The sequence below is a fragment of the Suricata suricatta genome, chromosome 11, assembly GCF_006229205.1.
Source record: "Suricata suricatta isolate VVHF042 chromosome 11, meerkat_22Aug2017_6uvM2_HiC, whole genome shotgun sequence".
In the NCBI taxonomy this organism is placed as follows: domain Eukaryota; kingdom Metazoa; phylum Chordata; class Mammalia; order Carnivora; family Herpestidae; genus Suricata; species Suricata suricatta.
The window spans coordinates 53,329,971-53,343,832 of NC_043710.1; the positions used below are offsets into that span (position 1 = coordinate 53,329,971).

A 13,862-nucleotide genomic window follows, 5' to 3' on the forward strand; every position below is an offset into this window, starting at 1 on the left:
CGTAGTCTCGGAGCAGCACGCGGGCCCAGGAGCCCAACCGCGCCCACACGCCGGGCTTGGCGGCCCCCGGGCCCGTCGGCTCTCCCCCAAGGACTTTAGATTTTATACTGACAGAATGGGCACTCTGGAAGAGTTTTGAGCAGGGCAGGGCTTTTATAGTTCTCCAGTGGGTGGTGGCAGGTACAGGGTCAGCAATAAGACCTCATGGAGGCAGAATGGGGTGCTTGGTTGACTAAATGTGGGGAGTAAGAATGGGTGACGTAGAAGCTTCTGATTTGGACTACACTAATTTTTATGAAACTTCATGTGGCATCGATCTCTAAAACCTTTCACTGGTTCTTAACTGCCCTCCAGATGCACCCCGAGCTCCCTATGAAGTAATTCCAAAAGTCAAAGGTGATAGGCAAGGCCATAGGATGGGGTTGCCAGATTTAGCAAACAAAAATAATGTGTCCCAAATGCTGTAGGGGACATAATTATACTAAAAAAGTTTTTATTTATCAGAAATTCCAGTTTAACCAGGCAGGCATCCTGTATTTCATCTGGTAACTCTATCCAGAGAGCTTTTGGCTACATGTATTAGTTGCATTTTTCCTTGGCCAAGGAGAAATAGTCTCTTCTTCATCCTGTCTGCTATGCCAGAGAACACAATGAGAGTCAAAGCCAGAAGAGGTTAAAATCTCCTACATGCTTTATTGGACTTCAAAGAGTCTTATGAAGTAACACAGAAAAACCCATGTGAGGGTGCCCAGGGGGTACAAGGCAGTCTGCAGCCTAGCACCCTCCTAAGACCAGCTCCAGGTGCCTGCACCCCAGGCCCAAAATGGGATCCCAGAGTAAAGGCATGAGAAGGCGTGGGGCAATGGGAAAATACCTTTACAGCCATAGCAAAAACAGGTAAGGGAGAGAGTTCTAGAGGGTGGGAAGGTATGGGGGAAGAGGTCACACAGCTGCCTTCATCTACACCATCTTCCTTAGCCACCCACTTCCCCAAACCAGCTGTGTCCTTTTTGAGCCTCTGGCTCAAGCTATGCAGTAACATGAAAATGGGGTCTGACAAGGGGAGTATGTAGTGCAGGCACTTGGGAAATTCAGGAGATTTCTTTTTTCAATTTAAAAATATTTTTTGGTTCAAATGCAACAATATCCTGCCCAACCACTTCAGGGCCCCATTTGAGCCCTGTGTCATGGCTGAGGCTCCCATGGCCAGGGGAGCCATTTGTCCTGAGCTCCAGGAATACTGATGCTTGGGGAGCATTTGGGCAGCACCTCTATAGTCAAACCCTCCTGCAATGTGGGGGAGCACGGATGAGAAAGAGGCAGGTGTGGGTAAGAAAAGAGGGAAAAGGTAACTGCCTTGTAGCCCACAACTCTGGCATCTACTCATCCCCCAAGAGGAGTCTCGCCCAACCTACCCCTAGCCGGGCCTCTTCAGAATTCTCTAGTAGCTTATCCTCTGGGAATGTGTTCCACTCCCCCATGGACCCCTGGAGGCTCAAGCGAGCTCCAGGCCAAGTTTCCTTCTGGCCCACCACACTCCCAAAGAACAAACCTCAGGTATTAGGCCCTAGGCCCGCCCCAGTCTGAGGCACACAGAACCATCGTAGATGGGGTGGAACAGGTCTGAGGCACAGATGTCAGAAGTTACTCCTCCTACCTCCCCCCCCCAAGCTGCTAGGGGAAGTTGGGGAGTCGTGGGAGGGAGGAGTCTGAAAGCAGGAAACAGAGAGAAACAAGAAACCAAACTTCAAAAGTGGGACAGCAGAGACAGAAGCTGGACCCCAGAAGTGGAGCTGGGAGCTGAGGGGACAGCAACTAAGACATGCACTGAAGTAGAGAGTGGTGGCGGCAGCCCGTGGGTGGGAGGGCAGGGCAGGCAGGCCATGGTGGTCAGTTAATAAATAATGTTGAGGACCCAAGGATGAGGGGGGCAGGTATGTACAGTGCCGAGGCCCCTGGGCCAGCCCCTCCCATGCCCCACTCTAGGGGCCAGGGATCTTGGAAGGGGAGGAAAGGGAGGCAGAAGACCAGGGAAGGGCAAGCTGTCCCGCCACTGCCACTCTCATCCTGCCTACTTCTTAAGAGGCTTCTTAAAGATTTTGAGGGGAAACTTCTTCCGGCCTGGGCTGGAGTCTGTCTCCTCACCAATGGAGCCATTATCCTCCTCAGCCACAGCCTTCTTGCCAGCCAGATGGGGAATGCGTGTATTTCGGCTAGCCTGCACGGCTCGGCTGTCCCCAACCGGAGATGGTGTGTCTGGGTCTGGGGAACTGGAGCTGTGAGAACGGGAAGAATCCAAAAGTGGAGAGCCACCAGGTGGGGCTGAGGGGCTCAGCTCCATCAGACTGTGGGCCTTGTCCAGCCCGTGGTTCAGCGCCAGCAGTGCCTTCTTGGCCAGGGCAGGGCTGTCAGGCAGTTTCTCCGCCAAAGACCCGGGGTGGGCCCCCTCAATCAGCCGGTGGCTGCCATTGGAAGTCATGGCGTTGAGGGCCTCATCTGCAGCACGGACCATCTGAGGAGGCTTGGGGGCCATGCGCTGGCGGTCACTCGTGTGGAGGGAGGACTCCGAATCGGAAAGGGTCAAATCCCTGCAAGACGACAGAGAGGAAGAAATGGACATATACAGGATAGGGGGATGGGGAGAAGGTGAAGAGGAGAGAGGAACAGCATGAGAAGACAAGAAGGGGGGAGGGAATGGGGAGGGAAAAGGGCAGGAAAGAGAAAAGAGGATGAACAGGCAGGCGGGTCAAAGAGAAGGATGAGAAACAAGGATAAGAGAGGAGGCAGGAATACAGAATAGGGACAGGTTGGAGAAGAGACAGGGAAAGGAGAGTAACAACAGGGAGAGAAAAAGGCAAAAGGAGGAGCAGACAGAAATATGAAGGACAAGGGGAGGAAAAAAAAGAAAGGGAAGAGTGGTGGAGAGAAAAGAGAAAAACAAGAAGCAAAACCAAACATCATTATACCATCATCTGTCTGGCAAAGAGCTTTCTAGTGATGGGCCCCCACCCGGCTGAGTGGCCAGGCCCTAAACTGATGCAACCACAGGCTGAAATTCCCCAGGCATCCTCAATAAAATCTCTTCCTTCCCACAGCTGGCTAGATTTCTTAGGACTCAACCCTAAGCCAACACAGAGCCCACATATTGCTCTGAGTCACCATTTCCCATGACTTCCTCCCCCACGGACTCCTGTCACATCCTAGGATACATCCAGTCTGGGCCAAGCCCCAAGGAACAGGGCACATGCAGTGAGTGGGCCTGACCCAGGCTGGGGAGGAGAAGGTTAGAACAGCCTTGCAAACAATCCCTTATCCACCCCAAAAGGCCAGAATGCTGCCTCTTTCAACCCTCTCACAGAAATCAAAGTGGGTCACAGAGAAGTGTTTCAGGGTTCAAACCAAAGTCGGCTGGCAGCTGGAAAAGTGGGGTCTTTTTCAGAGCTCTGTGAGAGGGACAGTGTAGGCAGGTGCAGCAACATAGGACGCTGGTCTTTTAAATAGCAGGGGTTCTAAAGAGCTGCCACTAGAAGTCAGAAGGTCTGGTTCGATTTCCATCTCTGCCTGAGGCTTGTGTGACCTTAAACTTAAGTCATTTAACCTTGCTTGTCCTCAGTTTTGGCCAAATGAAGATAATACCAATTCAGTGATCTTGCAAGGCTGTTTGGAGGATCAGGTATGTTAGAAATCACTTGGAAATGTAGGAAGTATTGTGGGAATGAAGATGATGAGGCCAGTCAAGCTAGAGGACCCATATGTGGGCCAGTCACAAGAGGCTTCTTTGCAAGGCTGAGTTATGGGGATGTGGCACCGCACACTGGACATGCACACACTGAGGTTACTGCAGAAAGCTGAGACCTCGAAGGGTCTGGCTACTCCTAAGAAGGCCCATGAACCAATTCCCGATGCCTCCTCTCCTGCCTCTACAGACAAAAGGGTAAATATGGGGGGCCTTTGTCAGTCCCTTTACCCTCCCTCTGCTTTTCCAGAGGCCTGACAACCCACTGTAGAGGCAGAAGAGAGGGCTAAGGGAAACGCTTAAACATCCAAGTCAGGAAGCCAAAGGGAAAGAGTCAGGAGTGGGAGGGGAGAGCACCACAGGATCCGGAAAGGAGGAGGCTAGGGGTCAAAAATTCAGGAGTGCACCAGGCCCTTGAAATAAGCAAAAGCAGAAGGTTGGCTCATAGCTATTGTAGGATTAATTCTCGACAGGAAGCTAACTAAGTAGCAACCCAGGGGCCAGTATCTTCTTGGAGACAAGTAACAGCAGGGAACAATCCCAGCTCCAACTCTATTCAACAAATCCCATTTCAGCCACATACCCTACTGTTTACTAATATTCAGTCTCATGTTTGGTTTCGTATATCTGACACTGTCCTTTCCTCCTTCTAAATGTGCCCTCGTTTCCTTAAGTTCCAAGATGATTCTCTTCATATCCTGCCTCTTCCACACACGTATGAGCCACTGAGCAAGGTGCTGAGACAGTTCTGGGGAGCAGCACTGGGAAGGGGGCCATCTATGCTGATGAGGTGAGGACCCCCAGGAGCCTACGTTTCTACTGCCAGGAAGAGTGGTCAGGGGGTTGGGGGGCTCCCAGCCTCACTCCTCATGGCCCACAGCTCCATCTGGCCATGATTCCCATCCCTCCATGCCTTGTCATCAATTACAAGCTAAGACCTTCCAATGCAAGAAAAGAGCCTGGAGAAAGCCCAAATGTCACACCTTGGAGGTAAAAGTCCTGCTGAGGCAAGCTCACTTTCCCTCCCTGGATCTTTAAGACACTCAGGGCGCCAGGGGGTGTCCCTCCCCAAAGGCTGGGCTGCCTTGGGCTCCCATACCAAGCTACTAACCTTACTAGAGAGCCTGTTTGTCTTTAGAGATGATCCTCTGGTGCATGGTGCAAAAGAAAATTAAGTAGTGAACAGGCCAGGTGGGTGCAGGTACCTCCCCACCCTCCCTCCCCATTGCCCTCAGCTTGGGCCTTGGCGCGTGAGATTCACAGCATCCTCTAGTGCCCCAGACCCAAACCAGCCTCGCCAGCAGTACTGGGAGGGGCAGTCTCCGAGCCTAGGCTTCTGGATGAAAATGAGGATGAGAATGAAGATGAACCACTCTGCAGGGTGAAAGTGCTAGAAAAGGTGGTCCCTTTGTGAAAGACAAAGGAACAGCCCTCAAGGCTCACAGAGCTAGAGAGACTAGCTTCCATAGTGAAGCACAACCAGAAGCCAGCCAACAGTGTCAGCAAGCTGCAGCCCCCAGCCAGGGCTGGTTGTATCTCAACTTCAGAGATAAGAGATCCCTCCAGGGGAAAGGGACTTTCTGAGTCTCCCCTAAGCTTGTTCCAGGGAAGGTGAATTCTCTTGTCTCCGACCCTAGCCTATCTCCGGAGGTAGCTGCTAGAGCAGGCTGCAAGAGAAAGCCTTTCACCAGCTCTTACACAGTTCACTGATTGAGACCTTGTGGAAAGACAAAAATACCCAAAGAGTGCCCTGGAATGGAAAGTCAAGTTCTACTCTGTGTTCCACTCCTAATTGGCTGTGGGACCTGGGGAAAATTACTTAACTTTTCAGAACCTTAAATTTCTATTCTGAAAGTGAGTACTTTATGCCAGCCCCACCTATAAACTTTTCTTGTCCAAAACCCCTGAACCCATTTCCCCTCTTCAGTTCCCTAATTCTGTGAAGGTTACCACATCCATTCAGCCACCCCAGCTAGGAACCTGGGTGTCATCCTAGACTCCTCCTTCTCCTCCACCCCCCCCCCAGCCAGCTACCAAATTAAACCTCTTCTTTCCAATGCCTAGACCTCACTACCTCCCTACTGGTCTACCTCCATGACTTCCAGATTTCTATAGTCTCCCCCTCTCTTCTTTATACAGATCATGAAAATGTTATTTCTAAAGTGCAAATCTGATTCTCTTATTTTTATTTGAGAAAGAAAGAGTGCACAAGCCAGGGAGAGGGGCAAAGGAAGGGGGGGGGAGAGAAGGGGGGAGAGAGAGAGAGAGAGAGAGAGAGAGAGAGAGAGGGAGGGAGGGAGAGAGAGAATCTTAAGAAGCCTCCACGGTCAGCATGGAGCCCGATGTGGGGCTCGATACCATGACCCAGAGATCATGACCTGAGCTGAAAGGAAGAGTCAGATGCTCAACCAGCTGAGCCACCCAGGTGCCCCATGATTCTCTTCCTTTTTAAAACCCTTTTGCCAGGGTGCCTGGGTGGCTCGGTCGGTTAAGCGTCCAGCTTTGGCTCAAGTCATAATCTCACAGTTCGTGGGTTTGAGCCCCGCATCAGGCTCTGTGCTAACAGCTCAGAGCCCAGAGCCTGCTTCAGATTCTGTGTGTGTGTGTGTGTGTGTGTGTGTGTGTGTGTGTGTGTCTGACCCTCCACTGCTCATACTGTCTCTCTCTGTCTCTCAAAAATTAATAAAAAACGTTTTTAAATAAATAAATAAATAAAACCCTTTTGCCATTCTCCCTTTGCTGAGGGGCGATGCCCAAGCCCCAAGCCTCTCGGGGCCCTTCTTCCTCCTAGCCTCATCTGCCACCCCTTCCACCAACACATGCCAAGGTTCTAACCACAAATACATCATATTCTCATGAACCTCCACACCTCTACACATTAAGCCTTCCTCTGCCTAGACTACACTTCCTCCTCTTCCTTCACACAGGGTGTTAGCACAGATGTCACCTCTTTGTGAAGCATTCCACCCAGGTGCACGCTGTTAGTGACTCCCTCCTCAACACCCCCATAGCACTTCTCAGACTGCTCCGTAATTATTTATGTACTTCTCCTGGACCAGACTGTGAGTCTGGATGGCTGGGATTGTATCTTATCATCTATGAATGCCCATGCCCAGCAGAGCCTGGCCCAGAGCAGGTATCAATAAATGTTCTATTGAAGGAGTAAAGGAAGTAAAGACTCCATTGAAACAACGGATGTGAAAGTGCACAGTTTAGGCAAAAGTGCAATAGGACCGTGAGGGAGGGGCATTGTACTCATTTTTTGAGTCAGCAAAACCCCAAACAGAGAAGGGGACAAAGTTGTGGGGAGTTAGGCTGACCTTAAGAAGGAGCCCAGGGCTGGGAAAGGACAGGACCAGGAGAAGATGCCCCACTGCACACACCCCTACAGCTGACCAAGCAGCAGCCAGCAGGCAGAGGCCAAGGTAAAGGCAGCAGAAAGGCAAGGAAGGGAAGAAAGAGAAGAGAAGAGAGACAGCCGATACCCCAAGCTCTCTGAATGCCCAGGCATCACAGCAGTGCTGTCAGCAGGGGGTGGGTCAGGGTAGGGCTCCATCTGGAGGAAATAGGAAGTGCTGTGGTGGTAATAGACAGGGTGAACATGGACGGTGGTGATGGAGGTGGTGGAGGAGGTGGTGATGGTGGTGGTGGAGGTGGTGGTGGTGGTAGAGGAGCAGGAAGAAGAAGCAGAGGCAGATGGAGAGCTGATCCCGTGGCCTTCAGAACTGAAAGACTGTCCAGATGAAAGGCTGCGCATTCGCCTCAGAGAGACCCGGCTTGTCAAGAAGTGGCCAGCCTCGCCCTCTACCAACCTCTGAGATCCCAGGCCGTGCTGTGGCTCCGTCAGGCGCTGCCGGACACCGCATTGCAGGGTGGGAGCTGCAAGGAGAGTAAAGAAAGTGTGAGGAGGGGCCTGCCTCCTCGGGGCTGGAAGCCAAGCAGGTATGCCCCTGGAGAAATGCTTGCTGCAGACCAGTCGGCCCTTGGCGCCCAATCTGGAGAATGGGGCACCTCCTCCCGAAAACCTCCCACCAGGGGTCCTAAAAGGAAGGGGAACTTGAAGATGAGGTGCCCAGGTCAATTTTAGTGGTGACTGCAATGGAAGGATGCCGAGGGCCAATATTATTAGAAAGGGGAGGCAGGGCAGTTAGTGGGAGGAAACAGGCCGGGCAAGGTGGGAGGGGGGTGTGGGGCGAGGTCCGGGAGAGCACTAAGAACCAGCCTTTTTAGAAAGCCAACCCAGGAAGTAATCACAATTCAGACAAGGATTTATACACAAACATGCTCATCACATATATATTAATAATTGTATGAAAATACACATAAAATTGAAATGGGGAAAATGATAATATATCCGATTGCTGGAAGACAATACAGCCATTAAAAATGCTGCTTAAGATTTGAAAAACATACAAAAATATCTATTAAAATGCTCAGGGGAAACAAAAGGGTAAAAAATGATACATAAAAGAAATACCTTGAGTATGGAACACAAAAGAAATGGTTGAAGTGAAGCCTTCCACTTATAGCTGTGACCTTGCACAACTAACTTCCCTATTTTGATTCCTAGTTTATGAAATTCTGCAGGATTGTTGTGACGCTTCAAGACAGTGTATTTAAAGTACCTGACACAGTTCATGGCACTCAACAAATGGCAGTGGTCATTATTACCTTGACCACATTAAACATCATTAAAAATTTCACACACAGAAGTCTATAGGAAAAAACGATATTCAAATACAGTGGGACTAGGTGTGTCTTTTTTATGCTCATATTTACACTTTTCACTTTCCAAATTTCTTCTAACAAGCATACAGACAACACAGAACCAGCGCCTGGAACAACGCTACAAATCAGGCTCCTGGGGGATGATGGCCGCCATGCCCAGGGAAGGGGTTATGGGCACCAGGTAACTTGGGAATGTGCTAGAGCATCCCCCGTGGGTTCACTTCCAGCTCCAGCTGAAAACAGCATTTCTACCTTTGTTTTTTCTCCTCTACCCTGAGAGATGGGCCTCCCTGCCTTCTCCCTAGAGATGGGAGAAAGCCAGGTGACACGGATGCCAGAAACCACAGAGGGGCCACAAGGGAGAGAACACAGGTCCACAGTGATGGAGAGCTGGGGAGGCAGGGCTTCTATGGCAGGTGGCTTTCACGGCATTGAAAGGGAGGCGGAAGAGGAAGAAGCAGCATGGAACAGGAAGAAGCAAAGGGAGAATTGAGGGGGAAAGAGAGGAAAAGGAGAAACATGAAAAAGAGAAAAGAAAGGCAGGATCTTTCCTTCTCTCTTTCCAGCCCAGCCCAGCTGGAAGAAGGGCCACCAGGACTTCTGTCTAGCTGAGCCAGAAGGAGAAGCCCAAGCCCTCCATCACTGTAGGTGTTCTCTCGTCAGCCCTCAGCTGAGCAGGCTGATTCTTCTCACCCCCGAACCTCTCCCTGCAGTTAGTAGGGAGAGTGCTGAGGGAACAGAGGGAGCAGGCAGGGGAGTGACGCAGGCAGGAGAAGGAGCTCAGGGGTAGGAGTGTTGGTTTAGTCCCAAAAGTCGGAAAAACAAAAGCCCCAAAGGGGCTCCTCAAACCCGGGTATTTCCAGAGGGACTGATCATCCGAGCCGGCGGATGTTGAGCAGAGAGAGCGGTCACTGAACCTACGCCCCATCAGCCAGGCAGCATCTAGGTTCCAAGAGCCAGGCCAAAAGGAGAAGAGAATCTGATTTACAGAGGGCTTCAGCCCACCCTTCAGTGGGATAAGGGGAGGTTTGAGGCAAGGATTGGGTAGCTCAGAGCTAATGAAGATCCCTCCCAACCCATGGAACAGGGGATCCTTGCCTGGCAGTGACCCTCACCTTGTTGGGCCTTTGATTAAAGCCCTGATAGGATATCAGACCAGGTGACAAAGCAGCCTGGCCAGAGGCAAAGTATTGCTGAACAGATTTACAAATGAATCGTGTCTAGAGCTGGAGTCCAGCCTGATGAAAGAATCTGGCTTTCTGAAAGTGAGCCCCTAAGCCAGCTCCATGGGATATAGGCCCAAGACAACAGCTTTTCCATAAAGGTCTATTCTATTTATCTAAAATAGCCTCTGATAGGGGCGCCTGGGTGGCTCAGTTAGTTAAAAGGCAGATTTCAGCTCAGGTCGTGACCTTGCGGTTTGTGAGTTTGAGCCCCACGTCAGGCTCTGGGGTGACAGCTCTGAACCTGGAGCCTGCTTCAGATACTGTGTCTCCCTCTCTTTCTGCCCTCCCTTGCTCACACTCTGTCTCTCCATCTCTCAAAAAAAATAAATATTAAAAAAATTTAAATAAATAAACAAATAGCCTCTGATCCAGAGAAAATTTCAACTGGGCCACTAAGGGGTAAGACCCTCATTCACTGAAGATTTCCCACAGAGAGTTGTCTCTTTGACTTTGCTCTACTCAGCTCTCCCTACTTGAGGGAGAAAAGGGGAAGGGAAGGCCCGGGAAAGGGTGGAGAGGTCCAAAATTTAGGTGGGAAGTCAGACATGCTTGTGCAGGGGATCCTTCCGGGACAAGACTGTCTTTCTGGCTTGGAGGATATAGGGCTATATCTCTTTAAGGGACTATTACTTCATGGGGCCTCAAACAAAAAGAGAGAAAAAGATATCATTCCATTCATCCACTTGAACAATTAAGAATAAACACAAAAATGAAAACAGATAAAAGCAGTAAAGAGTCAAAATGAATACCATTTTGATATAATGAACCACTAAAGGAAATTGCTTTTATAAAGGCACACAGGGGAGAAAAAGGAGAATAAAGGGATTTAAAAAACACAAAGAGTGAAGGGAGACACACTTAACACAATAGACCCAGAGGGGCAGACGGAGCATAGAGCAAGGAAAAAACACCAAGAGCACAACTGTGGAGGAATATCCTAACGTGAACTCTGCTTTATGAACCAAGGCCGTGAGCGGAACTACCTTCCTTGTCTCCGCCCCATATGCTGTTCTAAGCACAGCAGTGGCCTACCACTTCTCAACCGGTGCATCAAAGGCTCCTTCCCTCATCCCCACCCAAGAGGTCACCTACATTGCATGGACAAGGGTGACACAATCTCTTCATCCATGTCATCCACGTCATCAGTCATGATGAAGTGGGCGGGGTTGGGGCGCGTGCTGCCCATCCAGCTGGGGTCTATGTTGAGAGCGGCCACCAGGGAGTGGATGCCAGGGTTGTTGACAATCTGGAAGCCACAGAGGATCTCGATCTGCTGCCAGCGGTGCAGGCGCTCCCGCAGTGCTGCCGTCACCTCACTCAGAGCTTGCCTGGAGCACATGGAAGAGAATTGAAGCCATGGGCGGGTGGGAGCCCCAGTCGGAACAAGGCTTCTTAGAGGAACAGTTGGGGGAATACGTGCAAATAAGAAACACAAATCATAAACTTAAGAGCAAGGTGGGAGCCGGATAAAGGCTGGGGCAGGACACCAGAGCTGCCCCTCCACCAGTGAAGAAGCAGAACTGGGGTTGGAGACTCTGCACATCCTCCCAGTCTGCAGATGGGGTGGGCACTGCCAGAGCTGGGCATCGGGTGCTACTTACTTCGCAGTTAGGATTTTGTGATCCACGTCATCCAGGGAAGAGCTGTGGGCCACGTGGAAGGTGCCAAAGAGTGTGTTTCTCTTCTTTTTTATCTTCTCGGCCTGCAAAGATGAGGTCCTCAGCTTAAACAGAGCAGGGATTAGAGGTTGGAAAATGAGAAATGCCTTTCAGTGACTGGATCCCCCTCCTCCTAGCACAGCTTAGGCTGCACAAGAGAAAGGAAGAAAAGGGAAAGGAGGGCAGGGGAAGGGAAAAGAACGGGGGAGGAAAAAAATGGAGGCAGTGAGAGCAGCGGTGGGATCCCCTGATGGTGCCCCAGCCCCAAAAGTGTTCTGCCCCATGGCGGGCTGGGGCCGGCAGAACCTTCCCTCTGCCTGCCTCCACTTGCTTCATCTTTCCAGAGGCAGGTGGGGATACACCGACGCCCTCATCCCCTCCTCCAGAAACTTGAGGACATCACCAGGAACTATACACCAGGAAAAGAAATAGAACCCAGCACCAGGATATATCTTGGTCCAACAGGAGGGATAGGGAGAGGTGGAGAGGAAGAAGAAGGGAGGTTGCGGGGCGGGGGGGGAGAGGGGGCAAGGAGGAGAGAAGAGGGTGGCAGGAGGGCAGGTCTCACCCCTTCCTTGGCCACCAGCAGCTGCTTCTCAGCATTTTGCTTCTTGATGTTATAGTACTGCACCTCCACCTCATGTGTCAGCTGCAGCCACTTCTGAAGGGCCTCTGGAGCATACCATGAGCTGTGTGATTCCAGCTCCTTCTCTGCTTTCCTCAGGGCCTCCCGAACCTGTGCAGCCAAGAGGATGGGACCCATTACTGCTACCATGACCCTCTCCAATGCCTCTGATAGCAGAGAATTCTGAGTTCTTATCTATCTCGTGTGAGCTTCCAACCCTCTCAAGAGGCAGAAAGGGCAAGGACTATCCTCTGTATTTTATATACTACAAGGAGGCAAACTCAGAGAAGGAAAGTAACCTACTCAAGGTCACACAGTCAGTAGTGTCAACCAGATCTCAAATTGAGTGTGTGGTTTTTTTGGGTTTTTTTGCTGCCAGACTGGAGCATTGTGTGCCCACACATCAGCTGCCTCTCCTGGCCTGTGGCCAATCTCCACAATCCTCTCTTGAGGCTCCGTCAGCTCAGTGAGTCAACTTCTTCCTGAGAGGTGGGGGTCTATGCTCAGACCTCAAGACATCACCATGTGGCAGAAGAAGCACTTGACTGGGAATCCAAAAATCTGATTCTGGCCCCTGGTCTGTCACTCAACTGGCCCTGTGACCCTGTGCCTTCTATAGCAGATCTCAGTTTAGTGTGAGGAGAAACTTTCTCCCTTGCAAATTCAAACTGTAGTAAAGGGGTGATCTTAGGAGGAGGTAGGTGAACAGCTCAGGTCAGAGAGCCCTTAAAAATGATCGCTATCCCAGAAAGGGGTACCCTGAATGCTCTCCAAAGTGTCCTGTAGCCCAGAGGCTCTGTCTATGATTCTCCTATTGAGCAAGGTAGGTAGGCTTTGAAGGGCACCCTCTACAAACAAGCATGCTCACTTTGAGCATGGGCATTGCCGAAAGAGGCCACGACATGAGACAAACAATGTGTAAGCAGAGATCTCCTCACTGACTTCTCAGCAAAGAGCATCCAATGAAGCTGACAGTCACAAAGCACTAAACATGGAAGGTCTGAGATTGCAAATAGACATTATACACACTGGATCCCTTGCTCTCACCCAGGCTACAGTAGAAGTGACCCCCAACTCCCCCATCTGGACACTGACCTTTAGCTGGTCAGAATCCCAGAGTAAAGGGATTGAGAGACAGTCTTATTATACCTAACTTCAGCCAATGAGGCAAGTATCCCAGAGCAGGCCGGAGGTTCTCTCCGTGGCCTGTGATAGGCTGGGAGGGCCTTAGCTAAGGACAGAACACCTTAATTCCTTAGAGTCAATGAGAAGACAAATCTCCACTTGGTTTTCGTTCCTTGAAAAAGTTGAAAGAGAAACTGTAACTTAGCCCACTCCTGACTTTGTAGATTTAAAATGGAGAACAGATGCCTTAGAGTCTAATACACCAAGTCTGAAAGTATATGATCAAGTTCTACCTTGAAAGGAGAGAAAGGAATGGGATCAGCTAAGAGGGAGGGAGAATGGGGAGAGAAAAAGAGCAAAGAGAGGGCAGTGGGACAGTTGGGAAAGCCTGGTTTAACAGGCTCAAAATGGTTTAATAAGAGAAATACTTACAAGATAGGGAAAAGGAAGTAGGGGTGGGGGGGGAACAGGAGGCAGGGAGACAGAGACAGGCACATCCTGCCCCCCACACAAGGAATGAATGCCTGGAGGAGATAAGAGCTGGGGCAACCAGAGTACTGTTTTATTCTACGGCTGTGGTTCTCAACCTGCCACACGCTGCAATCACCTGGGGAATCACACTTTAAAAATACTGATATCTGGACCCAGACCCAGACTCCGATTTCACAGATCTGGGATGCTGGCCTACGGGTATCAATACTTTCTTATGCTCTGCAAGTGATTCTACCATGCAGCAAAGTTAACCACTGACCACGTGCCTTGTT

The 13,862-nt window shown here is 50.6% G+C and overlaps 1 protein-coding gene across 9 annotated transcripts in view; it reads right to left on the minus strand.

The window, feature by feature from the left end:
• Positions 1 to 669: 669 nt before the first annotated feature.
• The window catches only part of STIM1 (stromal interaction molecule 1), a 181,669-nt gene continuing 168,476 nt past the window's right edge, over positions 670 to 13,862 (minus strand). For 4 of the 9 annotated variants that reach the window (XM_029956159.1, XM_029956158.1, XM_029956163.1 and 1 more), the window contains 6 exons: positions 11,917 to 12,084; positions 11,292 to 11,392; positions 10,783 to 11,018; positions 9,314 to 9,406; positions 7,549 to 7,615; positions 670 to 2,588 (listed from right to left, as the gene is read on the minus strand). In XM_029956159.1, coding sequence (XP_029812019.1) covers positions 2,072 to 2,588; positions 7,549 to 7,615; positions 9,314 to 9,406; positions 10,783 to 11,018; positions 11,292 to 11,392; positions 11,917 to 12,084 — 1,182 coding nt within the window. In that variant the 3' untranslated portion in view covers positions 670 to 2,071. Of the gene's footprint in view, positions 2,589 to 4,847; positions 4,885 to 7,548; positions 7,616 to 9,313; positions 9,407 to 10,782; positions 11,019 to 11,291; positions 11,393 to 11,916; positions 12,085 to 13,862 lie in introns of all 9 variants that reach the window. The other 5 variants (XM_029956167.1, XM_029956166.1, XM_029956161.1 and 2 more) reach the window with 3 other exon arrangements.